Source organism: Theobroma cacao, chromosome 1 (assembly GCF_053813885.1).
Source record: "Theobroma cacao isolate CCN51 chromosome 1, ASM5381388v1, whole genome shotgun sequence".
Classification (NCBI taxonomy): domain Eukaryota; kingdom Viridiplantae; phylum Streptophyta; class Magnoliopsida; order Malvales; family Malvaceae; genus Theobroma; species Theobroma cacao.
Genome location: NC_142639.1, coordinates 8,770,720 through 8,794,304, shown reverse-complemented (window position 1 = coordinate 8,794,304; position 23,585 = coordinate 8,770,720). Strand labels below are relative to the sequence as shown.

The window sequence follows — 23,585 nt, the reverse complement described above, 5'->3', positions numbered from 1 at the left end:
AATATTTAAGTGACCTATTAATTATCTTCATGTGTTAGGCGTATAGTCATGGTCCTTCTATGTTTTTCAAAGATAAATTTGAAAAAGTTCAATGTAGAATTAAAAGTCTAACGGTTAGAACTATTTGTTAAGATTATTGTTTAAAATTAAATAAAACCAGTATTGACGTGTAATGTACATGCTAATGAATATTAATATAAATAAAATTCAGTGTAAAACCCATTACAACCTTTTATCCTTGGATTTTTTTTTATTTTATTCTTTTGATTGTTTGAAATCGGAAAGACAAGGTAGGGTGATTCAAATCCTATAGGAACCTCCCGCTCAAAGGAATGGATCTGTCAATGGGCTAAGCTACTTGTCAAGCCAGCAGGCTCAGCTTGACTCGAATCAGGCCTCGGAGCTTGGTTCGACTCAAATTAAAAATATTATTATTGATTAAATAGGTGGGTTTAAGTGTCACGTTCCGTATATCCGTGATTAATTCAATTCGTTTGGATTGTTGAGTCAATCCATATATAAAGGATCCATCAACTGTTGTCTTAGTTTTTCAAAAATAATTTTTTTTTGTTGTTGATTACTTGCTCATCAAAAAAACATAATATTTACTTTTACCACATTCTCGCGTTGATCATAAAAAAATCTTATTTAAACTTACTTAATCTTACAAACACAAGATTATAACGTCACTCGAAACTTGATTAAAGTTTCAAGACCGTGACATTGAGTCCCAAGCTTGAAAGGTGTTAATAGGATCAATCCGTCGATGGAGACCTCTACTAAGGAAGGAGGCGGTGGTAATTTCTTATACGCAGAAGCAAAGGTTTTCTAAGTCGTTTAATTTTGTTGATTGGATTGGTTCTTGCAGTTGTTTGATGAACCTAACAAGTGTTTCAATAGAAAAGTTGGCAGAAATGGGGAAATTGAGGACCACCATAAAGGTGAAATGATGACAAGGCAAAACCTATCCCAAGATGAGTCTCTATGTATTTTTTCTGGTTTTCCGTTATTATTTTCTGTCACTACTTTTTAATATAATCATTATCGTTGTCCATATTTGGAGGAGATGTAATAAACAAATAGGAGAGTCGAATCTTATTTAAGGGATTAAATGGAAGTAAATGACGGACTTCTGTCATTATCATGAAATGGGATTGCACTCGCTATGAAAAAAACCAGAAAAGGAAAAACGGAGTTTGGTGGGGGTGAGCTGGTTTTTCACTACAAAGAAAGGGACCCTCGTGTGGTCTAACTTTGAGGTTAGAAATGCCAAGAGCAGTGCAAGTAGCGAAAAAGGGCTAGACACGATTTTCCACGACCACGACGCATAATGCCAAGGGCCTTTTCAACCATGGTGGGCGTCCGGGATCGACGTGGGGGCGTACCGAGAAATGCGGCTTTGACAAAAGCAAATAATCAGACCAAAGTTTGATTACTCATCACTTGGGTTTTTAGTATTTATAATTTCTGCTACCATATATATTAATGGATTTTGCACTGTGCCTTATAAATACCTTAATTTTTCTCAACTCTTGTTATCCTTCTGTGATCATAGACCAAAAATATATAAATTAACTTATAAAATCATTCTAGTCTCATGCGGAATTTGCTAATGGAAGAGTTTTTTTTTTTTTGTGTAAAATTAAATGTAAAATTTAGTTAGATTACCCAATATATTAAGAGACGGATATTTGAATTTTTTTTTTAATTTTCTCATAAATTGTATTGTTAAAATTTTAAAATAACAAATAACTTAAAATGAAATTGACAATCAGTAAAAAAACTTTATTATATTTATATGTTTAAGATATTCTTAACTTAATAAATGTAAAATTTTTATCAATATTTAAATAATATAATTTTAAATTGAATGCACATCTTAAAATTTTAAGATAGTATTATAGTAAATGTGATCCTCATTAATGTTGCTTCCATGATAAGTTTATTATACCTACAAAATGATGTCTCAACTATATGATAGGTCAATTATCTTATAGGTGACATTTAAATTAAGTGATAAGTAGATTGTTTTTATATACAAAATGAAAGAGCAATCAAGTAAAGATAGTTTTTATATATAAATATAAGATAAAATTTTTTGTTTATTATGAATAAATTTTAAATTAAATGTTCATAGTAAAGATTTAAGATCGATGGCAGAATCTTGTAGTGTTTTTTTTTGGTTTATTTTTTTAATTTTTGTGAAATATAGACGGAGCACAGTGAAGCAATGATAGTGAAGTTGAACCAAACTCCCCAATCAGCTTTGCCTTTCGAAGTGGGCAATGACCATTGACCACATTATCAGACTTTTTGTCAGCTTGCTCGGTTAGAAATTACGATTGTTTATGATTTATTTAAGGAAATGGAAAATGTAGGCAGCACGCACTTTCCCATTCAATCCCTCCTGGATCTTCATTCTTCAAACAGAACAGCTTTCTCCTTTTGCCTTAAATGGAACTTACACTTCCCAACCAAAAATAATTCTCCCCAATTTATCTCGTTGATTGGTTTGTTGCTTGTTTGGTAGCATGGACCAGTTTTCTTGGAGCTCCAACACTCACAGCTCTGGTTTCATGGTGAATTCAGGGTGTCGAGGGAAAACAAGAAATGTGTCATTTTCTTCTTCTTCTTCCTCTTCGTCATTGGTTTTGGATAGTGAGAGAGGAGAGCTTGTGGAGGCTACGATGAACTTGCCGAGAAAAGGGGTGGCAGCCGAGAGAAATATGGCTGCTTTGAAGAATCACAGTGAGGCTGAGAGGAGGCGCCGAGCCAGGATCAATGCTCATTTTGATACACTCCGTGACATCCTACCGGATGCAAAGAAGGTAAAAAAGAAAAAAAAATTGATCTTCGTCTGCTTAAGATTTTGGTTGAATGGTTATTAAAAGAGAAAAAAGTATGGTAGTTTTCTTATTTGATTGATTTAATATCAATTTTAGCAGTATCTGATTCAATATATAAAGAAATAGAGATTGCTAAATGCAATTGTCCAGTGGTCACTGTTGAGCATACATCATACATGAGTTAGTAAGATTGACTGAAAAAGGCTTATGTATGCTGCAGTGTGAGTCCAGTACTACTAAAACAATTGATTTTTCTTGCTAGTCAAAATTTTTTTTTTGAACTTTTTTTGGGGCTAGTTGATGTTGATAGTCCCTAATGATTTGAGTTCTACTTATAATGTCTTATCTGGTGAGTTAGTTGTTTGTAATTCCTTAATTGGGTTTGCTGAATTAGCTGTCTTGAACTCACAGATGGACAAAGCATCATTACTTACTGAGGTGATTAGACACATGAGAGAACTAAAGAAGAATGCGGAAGAAGCTTGTAAAGGCATTCTAATTCCAACGGACACTGACGAAGTCATAGTGGAAAAGCAGGAGGATGAATTAGATGGAAAACCTTGTTTGATTAGGGTATCTCTATGTTGTGATTATAAACCTGGACTTTTGTCTGATTTGAGACAAGCACTTGATGCCCTCCATTTAATAATAGTGAAAGCAGAGATGGCAACCTGGGAAGGAAGGATGAAGAATGTTTTTCTGGTGGCTAGCTGCAAAGAACGGGACTCTAAAGATCCTGCAGTAAGGATTTCTACAAGCACCCTAGACCAAACACTTAGGTCTGTACTTGATAAATTTTCTGCTTCAGAGGAGTTCTCCTTTAAAGCGACACTGTCAAACAAGAGGCAGAGGATTTCTTTATTCAATTCTTCATTATCTTCTTCATCCAAAGATCTTTGGTGAGCATAAAATTTCTTAGAAGTGGTTCGATTCTGTAGAATGCTACTTTTGATGTCCATAGTCATAGGCATGCTGGATATATATAGTCAGTAATTGCTTATGTTTCTTCTGCTGTATAAACTTGAGAATTTATATACACAGGTCTCTCATTACTGGATTATAGGTGACTGCATATGATGTACCTGCTGTAATATAAATCATAGATATTGTAAAATGGGCAACTTATCTCATGATAAAACTTGTGGTAGAGAGTTATTTTATCAATATTCTTACCCAATGTGGATAACAGTGAATCAGAGGCATTTTTAGGTCTTTGTTTGCTTCAAGATACATTATAGTTATTTTTCATAAATATCATCATAATCATTGTGACTTAAATCATATTCCAATCATGCACAATAAGAAACTCTTAAGTATTTCTCATCTTCCTCCCAAATTGGATAACATCTGCTTTTGGGAACCTTGAAATTCAGGAAACTCTATTAAGCAGTGTTTTCAAGGCTTGTGCCCAGGTGCTGAGGTGCAGTGCAGATCAAAGAAAGTGCCTTGCACCCCATTAGGAAAGGGGCAACTTTTTCCTTATTCTGAAAAAAAAAGAGCCAAAAGTTGCATAAAGCGCACCTATCCTAAGCATTCCTTTGATCTTTTTAGTTTTTAATTTCTTTTATTAGCTGGACTATTGCTGCTCATAAAAGTATCATATAGGTAATACCGTCTATGAAGAACTTGTAGAAGATGGAAGTGAAGATATAGAAAACATTGAGGTACTGTATGAAGATGAGTTATACTTAAATATGATAATGCTTGATTTTTCAAACACATTAGACTGTGGTATCAATCAATCTAATTAATGTTGTTGAACAAAATTATATTTTAAGATAGTTGTGTTTGTGTGTGTGTGTGTGTGCGTGTGAGAGAGAGAGAGAGAGAGAGAGAGAACTTACTTGACTTGGCAGGTGCCTTTTTCTGTTCTCTTTGTCTGTGTGTCTTGTGCTTTAGGAAATATAAGGGTACTGAAAATTAATAATGTCAGAAGGAGACATAAGATGCAGGGGAGAAGGGGAGGAGCTTAGCTGGTAAGTTAAGTAAAGAAATATAGGTTCTTGGAAATGGTCTTTTGAAAGACCACAAGCCAAGAGTCATACTCTTGAGAATTGGGTGGAAGGGTACAGAAAATTAATAATATCCTTTGGGAGCTAGGAAGACACAAAATTCTGGCAGAAAATGATAACTACTATATCTCTAAAGTGGCTAGAGGAGTGGACATTTCTCCATACCTGAATCTGAATAAGAAACACTTGGTAATCATCAAACTCGAAACTTTTGATTGGGAATGGAGGATTGACCGTAAGATGCTTTGGTAAGTTTTACTATGTAAAGAAGAAAATGCTATCATCTCCAAATTTAATAGTCTTTTACTCACTTTTAAAGTAGAAGAAAGTTCTTCCTTATTATTGAATCTACAACTACTTTTCTATGAGAAGGTGCTGTTAGCATATGTGTTTTCTTTATGCACAGGCATACATGGGATAGGGATTGTGTTCATTTTACTAAAGAAAACTGTACAAGCTGAAAGCAGTGCTGCCAAATCCCTTGGCTCCTCTTTTACCAATATGTACAAGCTTTGTGACTGGAACTTGTATGTGGAGCCCAAATTCTATAAGAGAACAAACAATATAAGCATCAGAGTAGCTGCTGTTTTGTACTAGGAGTAGTATTTTTGTTACTAATTGTAGATTAATTCGGGCCTTGGCCATAATATTGAAATGAAATGCACACAAGTGCATCACTTTAGGAGCCATTTGATTTAGAACTATCTAGCTTGCTCTGAACCTGTTGCATTGGCAGGTTGGGTACAACCATTCAATAAAGCTGGCAAGTAAATGCTTTGAAATGTTGTGAATGAAGTCTCTTTTTTAAGGTGCATATCTTTCTTACCATATTGGTAACAAAGAAAGTCCTACAAGGAAATTGCTTACACCATACTAGCTTCATTGCTTGGCTGTACTGCTACAACACTTTGCTATTAAATATGTTGAAAATGCCTCTTACAGTTAGGTACCAGCAATTGTCAATGTTTATTTTGCTCTGCTCTTAAGCTATCATATTTAGCATTCAAGAATGTGGTATTCTTTTATGTCAACTTCATATCTAAGCAGTACTGATACTCCACTTCTAAGGCTATTCACAGCTTAATGAAACCCAAAAGCAAAGCTAGAAAGTTCAGTTCCTTGATATTACAGTTTTGGCAATGGGTACTAGCATGGCTGTTTCTGAAGCTCCTTTGATTTAGAATGGGGAAAGGTAGGACCTCTTTGGGACAGTTATTGTTGACTATTTGGAAACTAAACTATTTAGGAAGAGATAGTAGTGCTTGTTCTTCAATATTGCACAGTGATAAAGCCCTTAAATCATCTTAAAAAAAGTGAGCTCATAAAAACTGTTACGGACTATTGCCAACTGCATTTACCACCTGGGATAAATACAACTTTGAAAGAGAGTCAGTTTTTGAAATGAGATGTTTTAGAGTAGGGGGATCTCTTGGCAGATAATGCTTAGGATTATTCTCCTAATATGATATTTCTTCTGCATTGTCACCCCTTTTCCTTTTTCTCTGTAGACATCAGCATGGTAAAAGTAGTTCTCAGCGTAGGGAATTTTGTTCTTGAACCCTCATCTTTATGATCCTTTCCCCTTCAGGTTTAACACCAGTACGTCATGGTATCACAATCACCATTCCTGTTTCACACTGCCATTAACCTCCATTTCTATTAGCAAAAAATTCTGACTCACGGTGCTGACTATCTGAAATACATGAAATCATTTCTTCTTATTCTTTTTCTTCTTTTGGGGGATGTGAAATTCATGTTAAATGGGAACTTGGAAGTGCTTGGACTGTGGGAGTCCTGTGTAATTCGGCATTTCAGTTAGCTGGATATTAAAGCAGGTGCATAGAAACAGTGGCTGCTGATTCTTGTTGGTAACTTTGAAGTTCTTACTCACTGAGCACAAGGTCCATTGCATCACAACAGTATTTCGAATAATAATGTTTTCTTTTAGGGAGTGAAAGTCACATTATTCATTGTAAGGGATGTTGTTTTGAAACTAGCATGAGTTTCAATAAAGTTATGTTAAATATCATTAAAGAGTTCTGTGATGCTATATAGAAGAAGCTCATTTCAAGTCTACTTCACAGCAGAAAGCCCTTTAACTTTTTGTTCTATAGGACCTGTAACTTAAAATAAAAATGCTCAGAATTCTGTACCCAACAATGAAACCCAACATGACAACAACATTACTCCATTTCTGTGACTCTTTAAGACCTCGCTGCATCAGAAACCCTTCGGCATAGAGGTAGCACTCTCCTTCCACAATCTTCAAGCATCTCTTCTGGCCCTTCTCTCTTCCATACTCATTTATCATAAAACACTCGAAGGGATACTTGAAGAGACTCAAGTAGTGCATGAAAATCCAACACCTTGGTATGTCCTCTTTTGATATGAAATAGCCAGAGAACAGGAAAAAGGATCCAATGAGGCCAGCGATCAGAGATGTTCCCATGATGAAATCTGGAACAAGTGCACTGAAACATGCTACAAAAGAATTTGACATTAGAACCACCATCCAGACCACCAGTGAAAAATAAAGAAACGCATCGATTTCCCTCCTCAGTCCTACTAGCCAGTATACAGGGATGGTGTACAGCAGAGCCACAATTAACAAGAAAGGAAGGAATACCAGAGTGTTTGATATGACATAAGAAGAGATTCTATATGCTCCCCTTGAGGTTTCTCTCATCAAAATTCTTCTCTCTTGCAAATAAATTGGTAGGCCTTCTGTCGTGGATGAGAGCAGGAAGGTGAGGCTGAAGGCAAAAAAGCCAATCTGTGTTTGTAGCTTAAATCTCATTGAATCACTAGCTGCATTCATGAATATAGTGCCAAGCACAATCCCGGCAAGTACGGCTTGTAATGTTCTTGCTACGAAAAGCTGTTTTGTTCTGTAAATGTTATTGGAAAATCTCTGACCCAATATTAAAACCTCCTTGAATTGAGGGTTGGCGTAACAAATATTAGTTTCTCTGACATTACTGACCTGAGTGTTTCTTCTAGTATCTTCACAACCTTGTTCTAGATCAGCATTCTCCTCTTCTTGGCTTTCTTCAGCGTCTTTGACCAGGGCTTCTTTCACTTCGATGGCAAACTCGAGAATGTTAATGTGCCGAGGAATGGAATGACCTGATAATTCAAGACGCTGCTCAAGGAGATGCAGGGATCCATGATGAAGAACAGTTCCATTTGATAATAGCAAAGCTTGGTCAAACAGCTCGAGAATTCGGGAACCAGGTTGATGGATGGTTAAAACAATTGTCTTCCCTTGTTTCACAGCCATGGATTTCAGCAACAATGCTACATGAAGGGCTGATGCTGAGTCCAGTCCTGATGTTGGTTCATCAATCAAAAGAACAGCCGGGTCATGAACTAGATCAACCCCAATTGAGACTCTACGTTTCTCCCCGCCTGAAATGCCACGGTTTGATTCCCCACCAATTCTAGCTTTGGCAACGTGCTCTAATCCAAGCTCCTCCAGTAGCTCTCTTACTCTGGCTGCAGCCATTGGCCCATCATGCAACCTCAGACGTGCGCTGTACCTGAGTGTTTCTTCGACAGTTAGAAGCGGGAAGAGAATCTCATCTTGGGTAACATAACCTGATAACCTCCGGAAGTGTCTAGGATCCATCGGCTGGTTATTTACAAGAACATTACCAGAAAGCCTACTCAGTGGGATCATTCCTGCTAGTACTTCCAACAAAGTTGTCTTGCCAGCCCCGCTTGGACCAGCAATTGCCATGATTTCCCCAGGTCTGGCTTCACAGTCCACATTTTTCAAAATTCTTTTACTAGCAGTGCCCTCCTTCCTGAAAAACCAACTGAAGTCATCAACCCGCCTAGATAACCAGTAGGAAAGCTTCTTGGTCTTTATTGTATACTGGGTTTTCTTGTCTCTAAAATCCGGTGCCTTTGTGGGTAGCTCCATTTGAAGGCACTCAAAAGAAGGGCCAAAGATATGGAGAATAGGGAGATACACAAACAAGAAGATGAGCTAACACACCCAACCACCCGTGCTTCGAACATGCTAGCCGCAAAGCTGATATTATTTCTTTGCATGCATGTTGATACTTGACACTTGACAGCTTAACCAGTCTTCAACTCTTTTATATAATTTTCTTCTATTGACAACACTGTGGAAGGGCAGCTGGTGGTGGTGTATTAGGAGTCATTACCAAGTACATGAGGCTTGAAAGTTTCAAAATTTCGTATGAAAAGTGAAACCATATATATATTTTGGCAGGTAAAGTTTGTGTTGACCCAGCGTGCTGTTGGTGTTTGGTCTTTGTTGCGTCAGCCATCCTGCTTGCCCATGTGACTCAGTAATCTACGGTTACAATCCCTTGGGAGCCTTAAATGGGAACTTGGTAATTCCAAGGGGATGCAGATAAGATTGGGGGAGTGCTTTTACTTGCCAAATGAGGGTATGCATTTAAGACTGAGGGAATCTAATTATTAAATAGACTAATATTTTTAAAAAATTGATAAAAATTAATCAAATATGAAAAAGATCAAATCGATTAAATATAAAATTAATTTGATCGGTTTGATTTTAAATCAATGGATCAAAATTTTATTATTTTTTTAAATTATATTATTAAAATTTATAAACTTCATCTATAATTATAAATATACAAATTAAGTATCAATTAAATGTATGTATATATAATATATTACTTTATTATATATATGAACTTAATAACACAACTTATATGTTATAATATTTTAATTTTTATATCAAAATTTATATAAATAATAACTAATTGTAAACAATATGTTATAAAAATTAAAGTGATAATGAATAAAATTATTAAGTGTAATTATATAAATAAAGTCTATTACAAATTACAGTAATATCTATGTATAAATTAAATATATATATAATATTATTATATTGTGTATATATGAAATTAATAACACAACTTATATGTTATAATGTATTATATCAAAGTTTATATAAATAATAACTAATTATAAATAATATATTATAAAAATTAAGATGATAATTAATAAGGTTATTAAGTGTAATAATATAAATAAAGTTTATTACAAGTTATAGTAATACTTATGTATAAATTAAATATATATATATATATATATATATATATATATATAATGTTTATACACTTATATATATATATATATATATTCATAACATTTGATATTATAAAACATTATTAAGATGTAATAATTATAATATATCAATGTGTAAGATGTTTATTATCATAAATTACAATATTAACTATAAGTTATATCATTTAAAATATATAATTTGTAATTTCATATTAAAATAGATTTATAAATAAAAAATATATAACAAAAATTAAATTGCTATGATTATGATTTATATACGTATATATATAATAAACTGATATATTTTAAGTATATTATTAATTAAGTTTATTATCAATTCTTTTTAATATATATAAAAAGTATTATATATAAAGTATATATAAAAAATTAGTTTAGTTTTTTTAGTGAATTGATCTAAAAATTTTAAAATGGAGAACCGATGAATAACCAATTGAACTAAATATTTTATATCAATTAATCCAATAAACTAATTAAACCAAACCGTTTTATCCAAATCAAATTTAATTTGAATAAATAATTAATTTGATTTGATTTTGTTCACCCTAATTTAAAGTAAAGAAACTAGACATTAGAAAAGAGTAGGCGGACTGAGCTATGGGATCAAGCTAATCTCAAACTGGCTCTGATGTCTTTAGTTACTGGCCCTCGGTTACTTAAAATATTTATGTCTTAATTCCTATACAAACAATAAATGAATAAATAAATAAAAAAAAGCTATTAACAATATTAAACAAAACATTAAGATTTTAAAAAGAATAATAAAACTCAAGGGTAAATGAGTAAATAAATTATAATGTGAATGTATGAATTTTCTTGTAGTATTTATGAATTTGATAGACTATTTAAATATAATATATATTTTAGGATTAATCCTGTACGGGTGACTTGTAGTCCGGTCTTCAAGTTTAACGGCCACCACGAGACCATACTCTCCCTTGTTAGAATATGAAACACCACCCCTCTGACTCCAATTATTTACTCTGCAAATTGTCACAAATATATAATCATTGGTACATGATTAATGTAGGGGCATCTATGGAGTACACTCCTGTTTCATATCCAAGATCCACTAGCCAATTTGTCCAGATGATGTTTTATACACTTGAAGACCTAATAACAAGTGGTATAGAAAGTCAGATTATGTGATTAGATTTGAAGATAAAAATGGTATAATTGCCAAAGACCAAGTTAGGTAAACCTTTTTCCTCTCTAAAATATATTAGCTTTTGGGGCATGCAACCACCAAATAATTCCATTATTTTAATCCAACCAACTCTACCATCTAGCAATTATGAGTTTTGGGATAAAACTGAAAATAGTAAACTTAAAATTTTACATAATGAATAATTAAATAATAATTATATTCTATATATATATATATATCAATTTTTTTATATATAATAATAAAAAAAAATTAAAATTGATTGTCAATCTTGTCACCAATTTAGTTTTGTTTATAAATGAGTATATTCAGAGCTTGGTTGCAGTACAATTTAAAAGGCTACAGTGAAAGTTAGACCAGCAGGTTGACATTGACTCAATATATAAAAGTTATATAAATATATACATATATGATATATGTAGTATAAAAAAGAAATTAGTGTAACATCCATACCATAAGTGCCTTGCCCTACTAATAGTTCAGAAAACTTAAATGTATTAATTTAATCTGTAAAAGCATTACTAGTAATACTATTTGCTTATCCAACAAATATAGATATATTAATTTAATTACTTTATTTTGATTTTCTTATATAGAATAATTAAATATATATATCTGAGTATTTTATTTAGTTACACAGTAGACCGAATAAATATTGCAAAAAAAAAAAAAAAGAAAATCAAAGAAGCAGATAAACTTTGTTCTTTTGTCCACGTGGTAGTACACAATAGGCTGACAAGATTCGGGGTTAGTGACGTGGCAATAAGAAATGAATAAGCAAGCGCTGCTGTTATCGGTCGGGAAAATCCTGGGATTGCTTATACAGGAAAGCCTTGGTTTTCTTCCCTCTGCAACTGCAACTGAGATTAATCTGCATTAATGGCGCTGTGTGCATCTTCTCAGAAGCTTTTTCTTGCATCTTCAGCAGCAAGTGGAAGAGAAAGAGCAAGACATGGAGGAAGGGCAAGCGCAAATGGCAGAAGAGATCTAGTGGTTCATGTTCGGATGGCAGCCCCAGACCAAATAGCAACAGCATACGAGGAGGGAAATCTAGAAATGCCAAAATGGGCTGGAGAGACCCCTCTCTCTCGCCTTGTAAAAGCTCTCGTTTCCTTTAAGCCCCTTTACTCTCTGCTCAAGCTTGGTGCCCGACAAGTCCTCATCAGGTTCTTTATCTCTTTGTCACAATGTTGCGTTAAGATAGCAGCTTTTGAACTTCAATGTATTGTTAGTGATTCAAATGCATTATGCGAAGGCTACCCAAAATTCTTTTTTACTCTTTGAATTTAAAGCGTATGCTATAATATCTATCCAACAGTACAGCGGAGAAGAACAACATTCCTTGGAGGGAGATGTCGAGGGAGATTCTGGAATCAGATGTTTATAAGGAGCTGCACAGCATTGAGAACCCCTCTCTCCAATACCCAGATTGTAAGTAATTCTCTCCTTTTTTCCCTTGAATGATTTAAGAAAAAGCAGAACACAAACAATCCAAGTACTATGTAAACATCATTTAAGACTGGAATTTTCGTAAATATGCTTCGCACAATCCTAACTATCAAGTATCAGCTATGCATATATAAATGAAGATTCAGTAACCTTGAAAATTGGAACTTAACTTTCAAACTCTGAATCTCAAACTATGTAGAGGCTGCTTGATTAGATGATTAAGTGTAAGTTCTGTTCCAGATGGTTTACATGCTGCTAAATGTTGTATGTTATTTATTGTTTTAATCATTCAAGCAAATTAATAATCGCCAAAGCTATTGTGTTTTTGGAACAGATTATCTGAGTCCTTTTCATGCATATGACGAGGGCAATCTTTCTTGGTTGGTAAGTATTCGGCCTTCATCTTAAGTTTTCTTGGAACTCTTCACTCCCCCGTCACTGTAGCGGCTGAAGAGTGAAGATGATTTGTTTCTTTCTTTTAGCACAGGGAATACAAGGGGACAGGGTAGGGGATGAGAGCCACTTGTTTTTTGGCTTAAAGATATTGAGGGCTACTTGTCTTCTAGTCCAATATACTGAGACAAATTAGCACTGCATTTCCAGTTATTTGTCTAACCAATATTAAGACCATATTGTATCTCTAATATGTGCCCGTTTATTTGATTCTTGACCAGTGACTTCCTAAAGTTGCTGATGTTTAAATGCTCTTAGCTCTCTTCAATTCTCAATTGTTTAAATTTCTTGGCATGAAGATTTCTGCTCTAATATTGACTTATGTGTAATACTTCTACTTTAACTGGTACTGTTAATTTTGTGATTTTCACAAATTGAAGAATCTTTTTCAAAGGAGTTTTTTTTGAAGAATTCTCTTACCTCTATAAGAAAATTGTTAAGAAGGAAAGCATTTCTTACAGTGTAAAGGAAAAAAAAGAAGATGAAAGGATTTTAACTTGCAAGATTGCTAGTGTGATGGCAGGCTGCAGCTGAAGCGGAGGTTGCAACCATGTCTGTTGCGAGACGAGCTATACCACATGCTTCATCAATTGAGGAAGCAACTAAAGAATTGCGTGGAAATTGGCTTCAAGTAATTGAACAACATCATATGAAGCATTCAGGATCCACAATTGAAAATATTATAGATATTGGGTGTTCTGTAGGTGTGAGCACAAGATTTCTTGCTGATAAATTCCCTTCCGCTAAAGTCACTGTAAGTGCATATATTTATTTATGGAAACTTACCATAAGACATGTTTTACAAGATAAAGACTTGTAACTGTAAGAAGGAAAAATAGCAATTTAAGCAGCCTTATGATATGGCACACATTTGTATTGATATGCTCATAAAACTTTAATGATTACAGTTCATAGTACATTTGGTCTTTAATACGTGGATATAAACCTCACGTCCTTCATGTGTATCTTGATGCAATGCTACAGGGACTAGATCTGTCACCGTACTTTCTTTCTGTAGCTCAATTCAAGGAAAAGAAAAGAGCCTCTCGAGAGAATCCCATCAGATGGATACATGCAGCTGGAGAAGACACAGGCTTGCCCTCAAAATCATTTGATCTTGTTTCTTTTTCTTATGTGGTATGTCTTCTCTTAACCTTCTTAAAATTTTCTGGGAATGTCTAACTGAACTGACTATATGTCCTATAAGTCTACTACATAATGTGGAGAACAAAACATAGTTTTAATTTTTCAAGTTTTTCCCCCCATAATTCAAATGTATATTTGGAATTCGATAGCGTAGGTTGGTCAGTTCTCCAAATTCATTGAATCATAAATCAATTTCGCAAATCCTCATAACAATTACCCATTTTTTTCCTTCTCAAGTTAGAACTATAATATTAGGCATTAATCTGGTTTTCTGTCAAGATAAACTTGTCTTTTTGTGATCTTGAAGTTGCAAACCAAATGTGTCCTTCCAATTTAGCTCATTTAGTTGAGGACAAAATCATGATATGAAGGATTAAGAAAATTTGAAAACTAAAAAATCGAAAGAGTTTCTAGCTGCATGGTTCCAGTTATGTGGTCAAATAATGATTTTCCATACTTTTGGTGTTGTGCGTGTGTTTGTATGAGACAGAGAGAGAGTTAACAGACATGTTGAGGGAGGAAGTGACCTAAGTAACTGAAACAGTGTCTCTTACCAAACCAATCTTAAGATGTTCCAAGTGTACATTGTATCCTCTTTATTTGTAAGGTTTTAAATAATACAGCACTATAGCTGTGAGGTGTTGGTTGAAAATAAAAATTCCTTTCACCATTCAGCAAACAATGGTAAATAGTTCTAGTAAGTTTCTCTTATTTAATCAGAGTTAGAAAATTCTGTCAAACCCTTATTTATAAAAGCTGTAAGCTGAAGGTGCAATCTTCAAGGGCAGAGAAAATTCTATATTTTACTTCCCTCATGATTGGAAGCGATTTCCAACACTTGCTTTAAACAAGAATCCTGTTCTGTTATAATTGTGGGATTCAACATGATTCCTAGATCATACAAATGGGGTTTGATCATGCCCTCTTAGCTAAGAACATTAAATCATCTAAGGGTACTTTCCTCATTGTGGTTCATACTCTGGGAAGTTTGTATCTCTACTGCATTTCCCTTGTTCTCTAGTTGCTTCCTTCTCTTTATCTCAAGAGGCAATTACTAACTGTACTTTATGAACTTCTCCTTTTTCTTCGTAAACATTTTGTAATGATAATTATTGAAAATAAAGTGCTTGTAATGAAATCTCTGCATTTGTATAGAAATATCAAGCTGAAAACTCAAATTGAGGAGACAAGAATTATCATTTTACTTATTATTCATATCCTAATTTCAATCAAACTTATAGTTTATATTAATTAATCTTATAGTAATTAATAGTTAGTACAAGTCTGTAACCTATTATTATAGAATTTTAAACTCACCATTCATCATGCCAAAAATAGTACTATAGGCTATAGCTACCTATACATCTCTCTGTTTCTCTTGTATTTTCTAAAGATTTTTGTCAACTAATGAAATTAAGAATTTTTAGTTAGTGAGAATGAGACTATATCTAAATGTGTGCAGTTTCATGAATGTCCTGAAAGAGCAATAATCGCATTAGTGACTGAAGCATTCCGATTGCTGAGACCTGGAGGCACAATTGTTTTGACTGACCAGTCGGTAAATTACCATAACTACACTTTGTTTACAAATGGTCTTTCTTTCAGCTGCTACAACCCTTCTTATTTTAATTTTAACTTTCTTCCTTGTGCAGCCAAAGTCAAAGATCCTTCAGGTGCAGTTCCTCCTAATCCTTAATTTGCTCTGCTATTCTACTGCTTAGCTGGTATTCTCAGTTGTCAATCTATTATAGGCGTTAGAGATGTGATTTAATTTGTAGAATTTTTGTTTTGACAAAAACATTGAGGACGCTAAAAGTTTGAAAGCAGATAATTTTGTCTGTATGCTTAGTTGAGGAATTAGAAATTCTGATAAAGAAGTTGGTGCCGTTCCAAGAATAAAGGGAAAATCATAGGTCTTAAGTTATCATCTTACAATGAACTAATATAATTTTATGAAGAATTTCTCAAATCTATCATTTACCAATAAAGTCAGTGTTGGTTGCAACTTGAGATGTAAACCACTGCAACTCTGCAAGAACTGTACATTATGAAACAATCTTATTATAAAGCCTTAGAACTTAGTGTGCGCATATGCTTTCAAGTGAAAGATTACTCGTAGCATTTCAAACTTTAGATACAGCAAAATTTTGCCAAAGGTTTATTTTGGCTGTAAAGATGACAAGAATCACCATAAAGGAATTTGTATGCAAGTAAATCTCATTCCAAGATAGAAACTTGCGAGGATGGTTGTATTGCTTTGAACAAGAAAATCAATGAACACTGGCATGTTAATTTGGATTTTGTTTCTTTCAGGAATTGTCCCCAGCTCTTTTCACATTGCTGAAAAGTACAGAACCATTTTTGAATGAATACTACCTCACTGATCTGGAAGGAAGGTTGAGAGAAGTTGGCTTTGTCAATATTCAAACAGTGCTTACAGATCCGCGGCACATGACCATGACTGCAACAGTGCCTCATCAACAAGTATGAATATTTTCATAAGATGGGAACTGCCTACGAGAGTTTGTTTTCAAATTCATCTGCCTTGTTGAGCCTAGCAAAACCATTTCCGAGTTCAAATTGCAAGCATTCGACTTCTTACTAGTGGCATCAGATGATATTTAGAGGTCTCATTGGGAGCTTCTGCACTGAGAATGTGGTGAGGTACACATGATCCGAGACTTTTATGTACAAGCAACTCAGAGTTCAGTGGCTTCAAATTTTTTTTAAATTTATTAATTCCTACTGTTCAGTGTTGTTGTTGTTGTAACCCAAAACAGGAGAAAAACCAACAAGTTGCAGCATAAGGAATTTATTATTGTAACTGTGTAACTTGTTTAAATCTCGTGAGACAGAGATATTTAAATAGTACTTTGAGATTAACTCCAACCTGTGTTGACTCCATCACCACCCTGCATCAATCTCATTGTCTTTGCCAAATAGAGAAAGAATAAAAGGTGCCATTGAAGAGAGAGAGTCAGTGATAAATTAAAGCAAACTGAAAATGTAGATGCCAGGAGGTCTTTGATTAACAAGAGATCTGCTGTAGCTGTTCTGGGAAACTTGGAAATGAATATGAGTTATAATCAAAATAGGAAAGTGAAAAGTGTTTCTAGCCTAGGAAGAAGTTGTTGTCTGCATGGCTCATGCATTGTAACAATAAGGGGATCCAACCTTTGACTTGTGAGAAAGTGAAAGTCACTAGATCAAGATGAGGCAGAGGCAGAAAGCAAAGGAAAGATGGAGCTCCAACATATAAGTTCTGCACTTCCACTGGTGCTCAGTGATGAAAGTGAGAAAACTTACTGCTCAGGGTAAAAAATAATAGTAATAATAATACTTTTTTGGAAATATAATTAAAAATAATTATTGAAGTCCATGATTAATAGAGTTTCTAAAAAAATCAATAATTAATAATTAGAAGACATGATCTTCAAGCTTGACTTAGCTCAAGAATATTATTATTTTTTTAGTTTATTTAATTTTAATTTTAAATATGTTTCAAATATTAACTTTCAAAAAAAATGTTACAAATATGAAATAAAGATACATTTTTAAAATTTTTGTAATATTAAATATAATTTAAACAGGTGGATCAAACTGAATTTGAATCTAAATCTTGAATTTAACTTGATAACAAACACTTCCACAAGTCACAACAAAAGCTAGTTATTGAATAAAGGTTAAAGCGTATGACTTCACTAAAAATAAATGTTTATTCATGTTATTTATTAGTACACTTCTAATATAAGTACGAAACGTGGTCAAAAGTCAAGTTATTCGTTTAAACTCATGAATGTGGTTCAAGTTCAACTGAATTAATGAAATTACTCTTTTATTAATAAAAATATTTTTTATTTAATTTTAATTAAAATATATTTAAAATATTAAAATATTAATATAAAAAATTTAATATTTTTAATAATAATATAATTAAATGAACGGAAAAAAAATTAACGGATTGGACCAAATTCGGGTTTGGTGGGTTCAGCTTTAAGAGAGACCCGGTTAGGCCTGGCCGGCGACGGAGACATCTAATCAGTTGTAAAGCTTGAATTGCTTTACAAATATTTATAAAGAGAGAGAGAGAGAGAGAGAGAAGGAAAAAATTGAATTAATAAAAAGAAAATAATAGCAAGAGCGAGAAAGAAGGAAGAAGTCTGTTTGTGTTGTGGTAGAGACCATAGAAAGCAAAATTGGGAGAGAAGAGAGTATTTTCATAAGAAATTTGGAAAATTACCTATCTAGTCGCAAGCTGAGTGAAGTTTTTGGTTTGCTTGCCTTGTACTCAAGCCGAGTTTGAGATTGAGAGCGTAGATGATGGAGAAGGAAAAACAGCCCAAGGGCAAGGCAGCAAGGGAGGAAGGCAAAGTTGATGAGAGCGAGGAGACTGCGGAAGCGTTAGAACTTGTCCTCTTTCAAGTGTCTGAATGTTATGTTTATTTGGTCAGTACCCTTTCTCTTCCTCTCTTTACTCTCAGCTCTTTCTATATATATATATATATATATATATATATATATATATATATATATATATATATATCTCAATTTGTTGTCCCTGTTGGGATTTTGGGATCAGACTAAATTCACATGATTTTATCTGATTTTTATTTGGTTTAGTACTGGATCAAGATTGAGATTCAAAAATGGGTATATATATATAATTAATTAATTAACTTTAAGAATGATTTCAATGGAACTCCAAATAGTTGTCGTGTTCCTTCCAATATGTCTAAAACTTAGGTGGGTTTCTAGGGCGCTTGAATTTTCTATGCTCAACTTTAATGTAGATACTTTAGTTTCGCAATTTTTTGAGGAGTGTAGTTTTGTTGGATATTTTAGATTCGGAATCATTGTTCGGTGTAGCAGCTCCAATTCCTGCACAGTTTGAATCATCAAAAACTAGACTTAACAAGCTTTGCACTTTTATACAGCTTGTATTTTTTACCTTTTAGATTAGTACAGAGTTCACAATTAATCTGGACTTTGTATCAAAAATTGCTGCCACTCCAAGATGTGTAAGGAATAAACCTGTTAAATTCAAGATTTTACATTCAAAATATATGGCTGGATCTTTGAACTTTCCAAGGGATGCTCTCATATCAATATAAGTTGTCTGATAAAAGTGCTTTTCTTTGGTCATTCAATATTTTTACCCCATTTGAATCTATATTTGCATTTTGTGCCAACACTATGACAATTTTTCATGTTTTAGTTGGTCAAAAACCAACCAAACTTGTTCTTATTAAGCCATATGCACTTAAAATCATGCAATTTTTGAATATTTTGCTTCGGCTGACTTTATGAGACAAATAGAAGTGCTGATAGAGTAAATGATAGAGTATACTGGCAGCAGCCTCCAAAGGTGTTTACAAGGTGTGCAAGGGGGGTTCTCATGGCCAAGCCTTAACTTGGTACAATTCCAGTGGTGAGAAGCTTAGTTGGGAGCTTGAGTACGGTTTCTTAGTTGCTTTTGAGTTATGTTGAAGTTTCAGGTTCTTATTTTGTTCTCTGTTTTCTTCAGTTTCAGGGGTCAGGTGTGCTTTTGCAATTTTTTGGATTGCTTGAAATTGCAGATTTTGAGGCTCAAGTCTTAGTTTGGGTTTTGTTCATGCTATTGGCATTCGGTTTTATTTAGTTTTGGAGTTGTTTTAAGTCAAGGTTGTTAATTTCCTATTTGGACCTCAATTATATGTTAAAGTCCTCATTGGACTGCGAGTGCTAGCTCTTTAGGGACTAGAACGCATATGCATGTGAGCATATTAGAGAGAGAGAGAGAGTTATTATTGGAGAATTTCCAGTGCTTTTTCTCTTGTATGTGATAAAATCAACCTTAGGTATTACTTCTATGGAATCCTAGGTTTGAAGCCCAGGGATTCCTTCTTTTCTTTTTGTCTGTATTTAATTTTCTCTGTTTTCTCAAGAATCAAGATCAGAGTACTGCCACAAACCCTAATCACCTAATGTCCTATATTAGTGAAATTTCAACCTTATGACATTTTCTCACTTTTATTCTCATTCCCTATATGCTCGCGATAATGTCAAACTAATTCAACTCATTATTTCTGCAGATACCTCCAAGGAAAAGTGCAGCCTCCTACAGGTAGTTGGCCAGCTTGTCAAGATATGATGCTGAATATGCAAGAAACACGAATGTGAATGATATCTTTTGTATTATGCTGTGTTTACTATGTGCTGTTTGCTGCAAGGAAGCTAAAAACCTTACCTATCCTTCTTTTTCTCTTTGTATTGCTGTTATTATTCTCTTCCATTAGTTTACCTTGCAATTTCCATACAATATGAGAAAGTTAGGTGATAATAATGGGAACACTATTGAGAACTCGATATTGAAAACTGTTTGTTTGTTATCATGTTATTATTATTATTATTATTTTTTTTTTTTGAGAAGTATTGTCATCATGTTAGTTGAACCCTTTGTTTTTGCTTTTTGTTTTTTTTTTTTTTCATTTTGTTTGTTTTCTGTCTTAGTGTTGGCTTGCTTCAACTCAGCCTATTTCTAAAATTAAAATTCATTATGTAATTAACAGAGAGAGAAATCTTTTATGTTTAATTTTTTCCCTGAAAATTTTCAAATTAATTTTGTTGATCTATGAAAACAATTTTGTTTTGTTAGCTAAGGAAATCTCCTTAACCAGCTGACAGGGGGTAGGGTAAAAAATCTTGTCAGGGAAAGCACTGTATTGGATGCGAATACCTAGAACAATTATTTTATGTGCTGAATTTACGGTGGCAATCTTCTTGTTAGATCAATTGGCATTGATTAAGATGTGGGCTTTTTCTGTTTCTTTCTGGTGTGGAGATGCATGTTTATTCATCTGAAGTTTATTTCAGGGCTGATGAATGGAATGTCAACAAATGGGCATGGGAGGGAATTTTGAAAGTCATTAGCAAGGGAGAAGAGTGCATTATCAGGCTTGAAGACAAGTCTTCCGGTAAACTTAGTTTTGTAGTTTGGAGGGCAATATTTATATTGTATTTATCTTATTATTAGATAATTGGTTTCTGCTTCAACTTACTACATCTTCATAGGTGAATTATATGCTCGAGCATTTCTCAGAAATGGAGAGCCGCATCCAGTGGAACCTGTAATTGATAGCAGTAGGTATGTACAAATAAGCATTACATTAAATGTTGATGCATGTGCAGTGCTTTCATATTGCTTTTGTTTATGATGCAATGCATTAGCTCAAGGGTGTCTGTTCTGCAGATATTTTGTTCTTCGAATTGAAGAGAATATTGGTAAGTAATTTTGCTTCTATTCTTTCAAATTTACATTTGATTAGTATATCAATTTATCTTTTCCTACCATTCTTTTTTTGTTTTAATGTTCTCTAACAATGTGTATGGCATTACCATATGAAATTCTTGCCACTCCTCTTTGTTACCCTTCTTTTCTTCTCCCCATTTCTTCAACTTAGCAAAAGAAAAAACAGAGAAGTATTTCACAGGAAGTTTTATCAATAGATAGTAAACAAATTTCAGAAGAACTGTCATGTAGTTAGATCAAATAGAGGCCAGGCTACTACACATCTGCCTACTTCCTTGATTGTGTTCTGCCTTTCTCTTTCTTCTTCATTTTTCGTTTCCATATAAAAGCAACCCAGACACCTGTCATGAGAATCTGTCAAATTGGTTTACCAACTTTTGAAGGTATCTTGTCACCGTGATTAAGCATTAAACTCTTTAAATGAGATTTTTGTTAGTGAAATATATGTCAGTAGCTTATGCATCATAATATGCTCCAGTGCCTACTAATTTCAGATTGCATTACTGAGAAATATTATGAGTAAGCCAACAGAAAAGGTGCTCTACTTATGCTTTTAACTCTTGTTTCATATTTGGAGGTTCCCATATGCTGTCAATTTATCTTCTGCATCAAGCATCTAGAAACATCCAACATTCCCTGATTTTATGTCCATGTGCATGTGACTTTAACAGCCAAAGCCAGAAAAAGAAAGAATTCATCTTTGGGGTCTGGCATCCTAAAGAAAGAATAAATGTCTAATATGTGGTTCTGACTGTTCTAGACATTGTCTTTGAGCTATGGTCATTTGAATTGGTTCTTGTTTTCTTTATTGTCTAATTACGTTCATTTGCATTTTTTTGCTCAACTTATGTGGAGTATAATTGACTCAAAATACTTAAATGCCCAAAAACCTTCTTAATTTTTGATCCATTCTAATATTATAAATCAGTGCTTGCGGTTTTTTCTGTGCATGAAATTATTTCCACATCTGCTTTGAGTAAAATGCAAAAACCTTTTTCTGCGGTCCCCATTTCAAAACATTTAACTGTGTTGGGATGATGATGATTGATGTTTTTCACTTCACTTTTTTCTATTGGTATATAGTTTTTAAGATATTGTGTTTATTAATTCAGAAGTCATGCAGGTGGTCGCCTTCGTCATGCTTTCATTGGCATTGGATTTCGAGAAAGAACAGAGGCTTATGATTTCCAAGCAGCCTTGCATGACCATATGAAGTACTTTCTCATATACCTTTATGCAGTTTCTCTCATATCATATGCTTTATGTTCTCGGATTTCATAATGGCTCATACTGCAGATTATTCAAAGAATAATCTTCTAATTTTGAATGATTACTGTAGTTTTATTAAACTGTGTACTTTCTTAAATTGCTATTGAAGATATTTGAACAAAAAGAAAACTGCGGAAGAGATGGAGCAGCAATTCCAGAAAACTTCCTCAGTTGACTACAGTTTAAAGGAGGGCGAGACCCTTGTACTTCAAATAAAGAATGTACGCCTGTCTATTTATTGTTGACAATTTTTAATAATTAATCATTTTATATACAAGTATTTTAACAAGTTTTCCCTGCTTTATGATGCTCATTGCTCAGAGCGGTAGTTCCAGTGTGAAGTCAAAGATTTTGGAGCAGGGTGTGGACAATCTGTCTTTGGAGGACAAGGGCAACCGGACAGAGCCCAAAATTAGCATCAAACCACCACCACCTCCACCAGCACCACTTTCACCTGTAGCTAGCAGTCAGAAATCTCCAACAAGCTCACCACCAAATCTCAGCCTAGAGAGCACTTCTAAAGATAATTCCCCAGTCTCAGCAAAGGAACATTCACATGAACAGCATTCACCTGAAAGTCAGAGCACAGAAGACATAGTGGATGATGATTTTGGGGATTTTCAAGCTGCGGCGTAGAGGCTGTATGGGACTGTTATATTTGTACCTGAACATACAAATTGCTTACTTGTGTTTCACGGGTTTGGATGCTGCCATGATCGAAATTAGGTCCTCTGTTAAATTTGCCATTCGTCTGGTAAATATTTGGTAAATAGACCAAACATATGGTGCATACTCAAAAAAAGAAGATTCTACATTGACTTTCTTTTCCCCTTCGTTTTGGGTGATAAACATGACTTGGTTTTCGTTCA

At 33.9% G+C, this 23,585-nt stretch overlaps 3 protein-coding genes and 1 pseudogene across 4 annotated transcripts; 3 read left to right on the top strand and 1 right to left on the bottom strand.

Annotated features, from left to right (window-relative positions):
- Positions 1-2,363: 2,363 nt before the first annotated feature.
- Positions 2,364-4,023, top strand: LOC18612033 (transcription factor bHLH30-like). Its single transcript, XM_018115216.2, has 2 exons — positions 2,364-2,828; positions 3,258-4,023. The coding sequence occupies exons 1-2, from the start codon at positions 2,532-2,534 to the stop codon at positions 3,747-3,749; spliced, it is 789 nt and encodes a 262-aa protein (XP_017970705.1). The 5' UTR covers positions 2,364-2,531; the 3' UTR covers positions 3,750-4,023.
- A 2,881-nt stretch (positions 4,024-6,904) lies between these two features.
- On the bottom strand, positions 6,905-8,971 carry LOC18612032 (ABC transporter G family member 10 pseudogene; annotated as a pseudogene).
- Positions 8,972-11,917: 2,946 nt separating this feature from the next.
- LOC148764509 (uncharacterized) lies at positions 11,918-17,063 on the top strand. Of its 2 annotated transcripts, none has more exons than XM_088805758.1 (8): positions 11,918-12,277; positions 12,430-12,542; positions 12,895-12,944; positions 13,537-13,767; positions 13,998-14,150; positions 15,622-15,717; positions 15,812-15,832; positions 16,473-17,063. In XM_088805758.1, the coding sequence occupies exons 1-8, from the start codon at positions 11,991-11,993 to the stop codon at positions 16,647-16,649; spliced, it is 1,128 nt and encodes a 375-aa protein (XP_088661884.1). In that variant the 5' UTR covers positions 11,918-11,990; the 3' UTR covers positions 16,650-17,063. The 2 variants fall into 2 exon arrangements, with proteins under 2 accessions (XP_088661884.1, XP_088661885.1); XM_088805759.1 differs by having other exon boundaries at positions 15,812-15,883; positions 16,473-16,613.
- Positions 17,064-18,194: 1,131 nt separating this feature from the next.
- LOC18612030 (Adaptin ear-binding coat-associated protein 1 NECAP-1) lies at positions 18,195-23,585 on the top strand. Its single transcript, XM_007048605.3, has 8 exons — positions 18,195-18,605; positions 20,231-20,262; positions 21,012-21,112; positions 21,210-21,282; positions 21,388-21,419; positions 22,571-22,661; positions 22,826-22,937; positions 23,038-23,585. The coding sequence occupies exons 1-8, from the start codon at positions 18,477-18,479 to the stop codon at positions 23,350-23,352; spliced, it is 885 nt and encodes a 294-aa protein (XP_007048667.3). The 5' UTR covers positions 18,195-18,476; the 3' UTR covers positions 23,353-23,585.

Coding starts and splice junctions, on each gene's coding strand:
- LOC18612033 (XM_018115216.2), top strand. CDS start 2,532: ATGGACCAGTTTTCTTGGAGCTCCAACACTCACAGCTCTGGTTTCATG. Junction 2,829..3,257: donor TCCTACCGGATGCAAAGAAG/GTAAAAAAGAAA, acceptor TTGAACTCACAG/ATGGACAAAGCATCATTACT.
- LOC148764509 (XM_088805758.1), top strand. CDS start 11,991: ATGGCGCTGTGTGCATCTTCTCAGAAGCTTTTTCTTGCATCTTCAGCA. Junction 13,768..13,997: donor TCCCTTCCGCTAAAGTCACT/GTAAGTGCATAT, acceptor GCAATGCTACAG/GGACTAGATCTGTCACCGTA. Junction 14,151..15,621: donor TTGTTTCTTTTTCTTATGTG/GTATGTCTTCTC, acceptor AAATGTGTGCAG/TTTCATGAATGTCCTGAAAG.
- LOC18612030 (XM_007048605.3), top strand. CDS start 18,477: ATGATGGAGAAGGAAAAACAGCCCAAGGGCAAGGCAGCAAGGGAGGAA. Junction 21,113..21,209: donor GCTTGAAGACAAGTCTTCCG/GTAAACTTAGTT, acceptor ACATCTTCATAG/GTGAATTATATGCTCGAGCA. Junction 21,420..22,570: donor TCGAATTGAAGAGAATATTG/GTAAGTAATTTT, acceptor GAAGTCATGCAG/GTGGTCGCCTTCGTCATGCT.